Source organism: Arvicanthis niloticus, chromosome 6 (genome assembly GCF_011762505.2).
Source record: "Arvicanthis niloticus isolate mArvNil1 chromosome 6, mArvNil1.pat.X, whole genome shotgun sequence".
NCBI lineage: Eukaryota > Metazoa > Chordata > Mammalia > Rodentia > Muridae > Arvicanthis > Arvicanthis niloticus.
Window position 1 is genome coordinate 12,552,692 of NC_047663.1, and position 10,037 is coordinate 12,562,728.

At 39.3% G+C, this 10,037-nt stretch overlaps 1 protein-coding gene across 4 annotated transcripts in view; it reads left to right on the forward strand.

Annotated features, from left to right (window-relative positions):
- The window catches only part of LOC117710758 (ABC-type organic anion transporter ABCA8B), a 71,037-nt gene extending 61,838 nt beyond the window's left edge, over positions 1 to 9,199 (forward strand). For all 4 annotated transcript variants that reach the window (XM_034505937.2, XM_076935542.1, XM_076935543.1 and 1 more), the window contains 9 exons: positions 292 to 383; positions 584 to 744; positions 1,222 to 1,297; positions 1,397 to 1,491; positions 2,106 to 2,225; positions 2,439 to 2,579; positions 5,575 to 5,654; positions 7,050 to 7,105; positions 7,217 to 9,199. In XM_034505937.2, the coding sequence (XP_034361828.1) occupies positions 292 to 383; positions 584 to 744; positions 1,222 to 1,297; positions 1,397 to 1,491; positions 2,106 to 2,225; positions 2,439 to 2,579; positions 5,575 to 5,654; positions 7,050 to 7,105; positions 7,217 to 7,315 (920 nt within the window). In that variant the 3' untranslated portion in view covers positions 7,316 to 9,199. The remainder of the gene's footprint in view (positions 1 to 291; positions 384 to 583; positions 745 to 1,221; positions 1,298 to 1,396; positions 1,492 to 2,105; positions 2,226 to 2,438; positions 2,580 to 5,574; positions 5,655 to 7,049; positions 7,106 to 7,216) is intronic.
- The last annotated feature ends 838 nt before the right edge of the window (positions 9,200 to 10,037 follow it).

Sequence of the window (10,037 nt, forward strand, 5' to 3'; positions counted from 1 at the left end):
GGCTTAAGATCCCAGGAAGCAGAATCAGACACTCTTAGTTTCTAAGAATGGCTCTCTAATTTCCATTAATGTAATCTTTGGAAAATACCTCATCCTTGAGACTTTTTATCACCAAGAATGAAAGAAGAAATTGTGATTTTTTTGGGGGGGGGGGGGAATTGTTGTGACAGTTAAATGGGATACAATGTATAAAACGTATCACATGACATATATCAGACAGTGAGAATTCAGACTATGTTTTATGTTTAATTTTACTGTAAATTTATGTTCAATATAATTCCCGTGTTTCAGGTGAGATTCTAGGATTGTTGGGACACAATGGAGCTGGCAAAAGTACATCTCTTAAAATGATAAGTGGAGACACAAAGTTCACAGCTGGGCAGGTAGGTGGCATTTTATTTGAAAAATTGTCAGATGTTACAGCTTTATAACCGATAAGATTCTGTTCAAGATGATTGAAGTGATGAATGCAATACACAGGAGAGTAAACTCATATGCACACTTATATAGAAACTAAGTGCTTGAGAAGGACTCCCTGTGGCTGTGTGTCATGTCCACTCTAGTGATGAACTTTTATCTGTAGGTGCTACTGAAAGGGAGTGGTGAAGGGGACACCTTAGAGTTCCTGGGGTACTGTCCTCAGGAGAACGCTCTGTGGCCCAACCTCACTGTGAGGGAACACCTGGAGGTATTTGCTGCAGTGAAGGGCCTGAGCAGAAGTCATGCTACCATCGCCATCACAAGGTACATGGGTGGGGGTGCACCTAGAACAGGAGTAGGTCAGAGAGAAAGGGTGGTGACAGTATTCACATAAAACTTGAGGTGAAATGCTCAAGACGCTGGGCAGATTTACGATTAGGAATTAGCTTTCCTGTTTGAGGGGTGTTAAGTGTTCAAGTTTTTTTTTTTTTTTTCTGTCTTTAAATACAGTAAAGGGGGAATATATTGGTAAAATTTATTGAAAATACTAAAATTTAAAGTATTGATTATAGATTAACTATTTGAATTCTACGGCATGACATGGTACTGATTGAGGAGGGCTCACCTCAGCCAGCAATATCACCTTCCCCCCCCTCACCCCCCGCTAAAACACACACACACACACTTCAGAATTTGACCTATGGGCCCTACTCCTCAATCTTGCCCAGGCCTACTGCCCCACCCTCCCATCTTCTCTCTTCATCACAGAAAGGATATTGATGTTCTGCTGTCTCTCTTCAGGTTGGTGGATGCGCTCAAGCTGCAGGACCAGCTGAAGTCTCCTGTGAAGACGCTCTCAGAGGGAGTGAAGAGAAAGGTATAGGCAGGGCTCAGAGGGAAGGGCTTCAAGCATACCTGGGGGGGGGGGGACTTGAGGCTGTCCTCATGGACACATGGGCTGTCCCTCTTGTTGCAGCTGTGCTTTGTGCTGAGCATACTGGGGAACCCATCTATATTGCTTCTGGATGAGCCATCCACCGGGCTGGATCCTGAGGGGCAGCAGCAAATATGGTGAGGAGATGCTGCCACTGGGTTTGAGCCCACACCTAGAAGGGCACCTACACACACATGGCCACATGCACACAGGCACATAAAACACACAGAAAGAATTATAAATGTATATCGTAAAACTTTTTATGTATGTGGAAAACAAAACCACCTTTAGTAAAATCAACACCCTTAGTAAAATCGATGGTCTGCAAAATAGCATTTCTCTAAGAATATTTCTCAAACATTTCTGAGGAAGGAAGCACACATAGCGTTAGACTCAAGCCACTCACTGTGTGTTCTAGAGCAGCGCAGGTGTCTCTGGGTTGGTACAGGAACTTTTGCACCACAATCAAGTGTCTGGTGCTAGGCATGAGAACAGTGGTTCTCAGTAAGTTGTAAAAGCTATCATTTGTTCTGCAATGACTTTCTTCTGCTGGCTTGGGTGACACTGTTGAATTTTACAACATTCTGGCCCCATGTGCATGCCTGTTTTGATGGAATTTCCCTCTTCGTACAAGCTCATAATAAATACTGTATTCTGCAAGAGCTCTTTTACAACACATGCTTTCTTTCTCTGTCCTTTTCTTACTTATTACACTCCTTTCTAAATTGTGAATGTTGTCTTGACAATATAGGCAAGCAATCAGGGCCATCATAAAAAATACAGACAGGGGCGCCCTGCTGACCACCCATTACATGGCAGAGGCCGAGGCTCTGTGTGACCGAGTGGCCATCCTGGTGTCTGGAAGGCTGAGGTGAGTATGTGTCTTGAGACCACACTCATTCTTGCAGTGTGTGTCTAGAAGGTTTTGCCTGTAGACAAGGAAATAAATGTGATGGCTACAATTGCTAGACCCCAGTTAACAACAAGGACCCTAAGATAGACCTGGTAGCAAGCTGGGGGTTTCAAACACTGTCCCACTTGCTTTCCTTTCCCTATTCTGAACACAGCTTTCTCCAATTCCCAGGTGTATTGGATCCATCCAACATCTCAAAAGCAAATTTGGCAAAGATTACCTGCTGGAGATGAAGGTGAAGTCTCTTGAGCAGGTGGAACCGCTCAACACGGAGGTGCTCAGACTTTTTCCCCAGGCTGCTAGGCAGGAAAGGTAAAGTTGGTCTTTGATTTTGATCTGATACCAAATGTTGGTTTCCCCCGTCAGTTATACTGGTTTGTAGTCAGATGAAAGGAAGCTTGGCAGAAAATTTACTCAACAAATACTTGATGGAAAGCAAGAGGAGGTAGAGATGATGTAAAAAGCAGATGTACTGTGTCTTGTGGCCCTACTATGTGCTATGGACCATCCTTGACTTATATCATCTTATCTCTTCCTTCCAAAGACTTTTCAGGGTCAAGATTGTCATTAAAATACTATGTTTGAGAAGCTAGAAGGTAACTCAGGGTTAAGTGTTTACTATGCAAGCATGAGAATCTGAATTTGGTTACTCAGCACCCACCTAAAAAATCCCAGTGTGATTGAACAGCCCTGTAATCCCTACACCAATAGTGGAGACAAGTAAATCTTGCTTTCTTGCTGGCCAGCTAGTCTAGCTGAACTAGAGAGATCCAGGTTCACTTACAAACCTTTTTTTGAAAAATATGGTGGAAAACAATAGAGAAAAACACACAAAGTTAATATCCGATCTCTTCATAGGCATGCTCTGGCAAGCACACACACACACACACACACACACAAGGATTCCAAAACTGTTTTGTGAGAGTCTGGCCTTTTAAACAGTACTGTGACTCAGTGTACAGCCCATAATAAAACATAAATATACAATGAAGATGTAAAAAATGAGCAATATATAAGAATGGTTGCCCCATATGCTGTGAGAAAGTATATTATGAAATATACTCTAAGCCTCTACGATGTCCACATTTATCTAAAAAAAAAGTTACTTATTAAATCTCTGTTACTGACATTACATGGTAATGAATTCCTTGTCTCTTTGTCAGAAGTTACATTCTTCTCTGGTGAATATGATGGGGTAAGAGGAGTGTGATTGGCACTCAGCAGTCATCTAGATTTCCACTCCCGTATGTAACATTAAGAAATTGATAGTTTCAGAGCTTGAAAAAAGGAAGAAGCCCAGTTCCAGTGTTCAGTTCAACAGTAAGGCCAAAGGCAAGTCAGGCTTATCATATTAGCATCTAAGCTTACCTAGTCACCTCCACTCAAGGATCCAAGAGTACAAATCCTCTGACTTTACTCTCCCACCAATCCTCCTTGTGAATTCAACAGTATGGCATTTGTGTAAAAAAAGACATGTGGACAAACAAGAGAATAGAGACCTCATAAATAAAGCCATGCTTATCTGCTCATTTTTTATCTTAAGCTTGAGTGACAAGAAAACACAATAGAGAGAAAAGATAATCTTCAACAAAAAAAAGAGAGAGAGAAAGCAAGAAATCGAGAAAGGGAGAAAGAAAGAAAAGAAAAGAAAGAAAGAAAGAAGGAAGGAAGGAAGGAAGGAAGGAAGGAAGGAAGGAAGGAAGGAAGAAAGAAAGAGAAGGAAACTGGATCCAAACTTGGACCATATTTAAAAAACCAACTGAAAACCCATTGGTACTTACCTGAAACTTGAAGTAGAAACTATCAATTAAAAAATAAAATAAAATAAAACCTGTGAGACATTGGTTTTGAGAATAAATTCATGGATACAGTACCAAAGTCAGAGGCCATAAAAACTTAGACAAATAGGATTACATCAACTGGAAAGCTTCTTCTATGCAGCAAAAGAAACAGTCAACAAGGTAAAGGAGCAACCTAGTAAACAGTATCAGACTCTGTATCTGATATGGATCTGTGTCCAAAAGAATGTAAGAAACGGATAATATAAAAAGCAAACAAAATAATCCCCAAACCTAATAATTTGATTTTCAAAATGAGTGGACATTTCTCCAGAGAAAGCATACAAATATCTTACAAGTATATTAAAAATGCTGTGTCACTTCTAACCAGGCTAATATGAATCTAAACCACAATGAGTGATCACCTCACAAAGAGTATGATGAATAATTACCTTTTAAAATGAAGGCAGCTATTGGCAAGCATATGGGAGAACCAGAATATGTGTATTCTATTGGTGAAAATACAGAATTGCTCACCTGCTGAAGCATAATGACCATAACTATCAATTGACCAAAAACAAAACAAAACAAAAACAAAAACAAAAACAAAAACAAAAACAAAAACAAAACCCACTCCTGGTATATATCTGAAGAGTTGAAATAAACATCTCAAGTAGATGCCTGTTCCCCCCATGTTCACTGAACAGGTATCTTCAAAACAGAAAACATGGAAATAGCCCAAGTACCAACTAACATATGAATAAATGTTATTTTATTAATTCATTAAGAATTTCAGATAATGTATTTTGATCATATTCACCCTCCACTCTTACTCCGCTGCAATATACAGTTGTGAGAATTTCACACTAAGCAAATAAGTTCATCACATCAAAATAAATGCTACATGGTTCTACTTGCAAAGTATCTAAAATAGTCAAATCCTTAGGAACTCAAGGTGTATGTAGCTTTCCAGTGGCTAGGAGGAGGGAAATGAGTGTGTGTCAGTTATACAAGATGAAAGAGCTCTGTAGGTCAGCTGTGCAGTATTGACTACACAGGCACCATCACTCTCTACAGATCAGCTCTGTACCACTGAGCCCACAGCCAATGCCACCCTGCACATCAGCGGGGCAGCATTGAGCCACCGTGACTCTATCCTGCACTTAAAGGTTTGATAACGGGCATGAGAAGGAAAATCCCTGGGCTCACTGGTCTACCAGCCTGCTTGGGAGACTGCAGTCCTGACTCTACAAAAACCAAAGCAAAATCATAGATAATGTCTTAGGAATGATGCCCAAGTGTGGATGCTTCCAAGTGTGCATGCACACCCATATACACACATTAGCATATGTGTGTATCCACATACACACAAACACATGTACATACATAACATAAACAAACAAAAAGGATAAGAGAGTAGATCTGTTGTTAACAATTCTTGGTCCTGATTAAAAAATAGTAACAGTTGGGCAGTGAGTTGTAGTTAGTTTACATGTGCCTTAGCTGATGTGTCCTCCCTCTGACCCCAGGTACTCTCCTCTGATGGTTTACAAGTTACCAGTGGAAGATGTGCAACCTTTATCCCAAGCTTTCTTCAAGTTAGAGAAGGGTAAGAACCATGCCTCAGACAGTTAAGACCCTGGGGAGGAAATTATTCTAAATCATATAATAATCTATGCCCATAACAGAAATGAAATGTTTCATAATACATTAAGATCAAAACTTAAATCTTAAATTGAATTTTAGAAGCACAATACCAAGGAGATAATGACTGAGTATGGTGGGGGAATAGAAATGAAAGCAGATTTTACTTCCACTTTCTGGGTTTTGGGCATGTCTTTGCATATGTATATGTATGTATATGTATATGTATATGTATATGTATATGTATATGTATATGTATATGTATATGTATATGTATGCGTATGCGTATGCGTATGCGTATATATATATATATATATATATATAAAAATAGTCTAAGTCAAACTTTGCTACATTTAAGTAAACACTTTCTTTTGAAATACTGATGCATATGTTACTTTAATTTTTAAGCAAATTTTCTATGGATTAATATACTGTTTTATTCCCTTAGTATATCAAGAAATTGACCTTTAGGCATAGTAGCTCATGCCTCTAACTGTAGGATTAAGCAAGAGGATTACCACATATGCCAGGCCAGCCAAAGCTACAAAGTAAAACATTGTCTCAGAAAGGGAAAGGAAAAGAAAAGAAAGGGAAGGGAAGGGAAGGGAAGGGAAGGGAAGGGAAGGGAAGGGAAGGGAAGGGAAGGGAAGGGAAGGAAAGGAAAGGAAAGAAAAGGAAGGGAAAGAAAGGGAAGGAAAGAAAAGGAAGGGAAAGAAAGGGAAAAGAAAAAAGAAAGGAAAAGAAAAGGAAGGGAAGGGAAAAAAAAGGGGACAGGGGAGGGGAGGGGAAAGGAACAATGAAAGGGAAACTGTTGCAGGATATTTGATTACATTGTGAACCACAGGATTATGTTATTTACTGGGGAAAAAAAAACTGTTTCTAGTTGTGGTGTGGCTCCAATCCTATTCCATGCCCTTCACATTCTATTCTGGTTGACAAGGAAGGGTCCAAGTTCAATCGTGGGACTCTTCAGTGTCTTTTAGAAAGAGTGCATAAAGCTATTCTCTCCCCAGCCAACCTCAGATATGCTTCTCTAGAATCTTCCAAAGCAGCCTGATTCAAGCATCTTTCGTCTGCATCTTCCTATGTCAATATGCAAACCCAGTGACTCATGCACAAGAAAAGAACATTTTTCATTCCCATTTCTCCCTTAAACCCAGAATCCAGAAAGTATCCAGCATGTAGGCCTAGTACAAGTAGTGTTCCCCCAGTCAAAGTAATTAATTGTGTTGATGTATTTTAACTGAGTGGATTTATCACAACATAATTAACATTTTAATTATGTGTGCCTGCTGTTGGCTTATGAGACTATCTATATAAGAAAATATACATACTCCTAAATGCATTTCTCCTTATACAGTTAAGCAGACCTTTGACCTGGAGGAGTACAGCCTCTCTCAGTCTACCCTGGAGCAGGTGGGTCAGTGGTAATGAATTTACCACCCACAAAATGCAGACACAAAATTTGCTACTCTGATTTGCTTGCAGCTACATGTGACATCTCTCTTTCTCGTCCATCCCATCCAGGTGTTCTTAGAGCTCTCCAAGGAGCAGGAGCTGGATGGCTTTGAGGAAGAACTAGATTCTTCCATAAAGTGGAATCTCCTCCCACAAGAAGATGCTTAAGCTGAAATATTTCCTGTTCCTTCATAAGACTTTGTTGTTTCTTAAAGATATCTATTTTTATATAAGATCAATGAAATATTTTATAAACTATATGATTACTCTATTATAAATTCTATGATGTTCTTCAGGGGTTGGAGAAAAGGGGTAAGTGCTGGATAGAGGCTGGACCACAGGGAAGCTTGCCTAGCCTTCTCCACATCCCTTTAGGGCACTTGATACCATAGTTCTATAGAATGTTGAATAAACAGTTACTTTTATACAATTGTTTTCATTTCTGAGTATGATATATTTAGTTAAAATATTTTAGTTAATTTTTTGTGTCAAAGCTGTAGGCTTAGATTTTTCAAAACATACTTTAATAAGGGTTCTTTAATGCTTCAACCTCCCTTCTAGCCCACCAACCAAAGGTAGGTAAGAAGAAAGGTTAATAGGAAATGAGGGATGTAGACCTATTTAGAAGTAGTTCTTTGGGGCAGTTCCAAGCATGAATCAGTAGTGGCAATCCAGTCCAATTGCAAACACTATGCACAAATCAGTAGCAGTAGCTCAATCCAGAAGAAACCTCAAGGCTCCACTGAATCAGAATGAGTCCACAGAATGTCAGGAGCCATCGTAGGACAAGCTAATAACTAGCAGGTGAACTTCCTGAGAAGAGCACCTTAGATTAAAATCTATAATGAAACTCTGGTAAGCAAGGCCCAGGCATTTTAGGAAAGATTCCTGCTATTAATATGCTTTTCCTGTTATTAAACATGTATCACAATCACTAGGTATTAGCCCACTCTTTTTGAGCAGATCTCTGCAGATCTACAAAGATGTACTGTCTTGTAGTGATGCTATGTAGACAAATAAATGACTTCTTAATTCTTAATGATGATCCTATAAGAATTCCTAAAATTATATCAGTGTTTATTAAGCTCTTTTACAATGGGACTGCTATTAGGTCCTTCTCTGATAGTCAAAACTGCAGTGAGAACTTTGCCAGTCTCCCATATGTCACCAGTTAATTGCTTCTGAAAGTAAGCAGACTTTCTACTGCTCAGAGCACATTCTAAGAGGTTGTAAAACCATTAACCAAAGGTCATTAAAAGAGAACTAACAATTTATTATAGGACAGAATGCTAGGACAGAAGATAAAATATTGACTGAGTTTATACAAAACTTCATTAATAACTTACTTATGGTTTTTAACTCTCAATAAACCTGTGGAGCTGTGACAGGTGATGAATATTTAGCTAGATAATTACTCTTAATAGATATGCATGTAAACATTCTCTGTTGTATACTTCCATTTCAATGTATGATTTGAATTTTGTGTAAATTTATGGTGAACTTTTTACCATGTGATCATGTATTCTGAAAGATGTATAAGTTCTGAGGACAAAGAGAAGAGCCAGAACTGGGCTGAGGAGAACTTTTTAGACAGAACACTCTAGACAGATCTGAACAGAACTTTTTAGAACAGAACTGAGGATAATTTTTTTAGTCTGGACACAAGAGAACTTTTTAGATAGATCTAGCATTGGGAGAAAGGCATTGAGAGTAAGAGCATTATTGTGACATCAGAGCAGGAGGAAAGAGCAAGATTAAAAGAAGAATGCAGAGTGGAATAACTTAGAAACTATAGGTAACATAAAAAATGAAGAGAGCAATATGCAGAATGCAGAGGGAAAGAGGAAAAAAGAAGCTGCAGAGAGCAGAAGGAGCAGGCAGGCTTCTCCTGACCATGGGACAGAACAGGTCCTTTCTTAATAGCAAGGCAGGCTTAGTCTTATTAAAAGGAACAAAGCTTTCTTCTTACAAACTTGGGTTTAATTCATTTAGCATTAAAATGGTAGAAGCTTTTTCATTCTCTATGCAATAAAGATTGAAGTTCATTTTTCATCCAGAATGAGTGAATTCTTTCTGTACCAGTCCTTGGTCTTTTTCTGCATATGCATATATAAGTACAGATGTGTGTGTGTGTGTGTGTGTGTGTGTGTGTGTGTGTACGCATGTAATTGTGAGAATGCATGCAAGCTGAGCCCAACTGGTTTGATTGGAAATGTATAAATGCACATGCGTGAATCATGAGTCTGTATGTGAACTTATGTGAGTTTATACGTATTTGCCTATGTAAAAGTTTTTCCTTCTGTGAGCATTATTCTCTTCTGGTTCAATAGAAGTTTATTGCTCCAAACTTCCCCCTAGTCTGACAAGCAAGAGGCATCTGGACAAAAGGGAAAAGGCTCTAGCAACTAATCCTTTACTTGATCTCCTGCTGTTTTAGGATGGGGTGCTAAATGCCAGAGACTGCAGTTTCTGGCCTCAGAGGAACATAGAAGGCAGGTCAGCTACAGTAGACTTAAATCAATTAGACATAGTGAAGACCCCCATACTCGGGAGACCCTTCCTCAAGGCTCAGGAAATCACGACCACTCAAAGATCACAAGAAACCATACCTGGATGCAATCAGCAGAGGCTTTATTAGGGAAATTGGCTGGCGGTCAAACCACAAGCTCTCTCTCTGAAGAGCAAGGTTTGGCCCAGAGTGATGGGTAAGGGGTCTTTTAAAGAGCAAAACCACAAACCAGGGGAGTGGGGAGGGAGTGAGGGGTTGCCAAGGATACATAACATAAGAATAGTGAAACATTCCAGAGAAACCCACCCTGAAAGGTTAATAGCCATGGAAATTACTCAGTACAATCATTTTTCTCAAAAAATGTAGTCTTACCAAGTCACT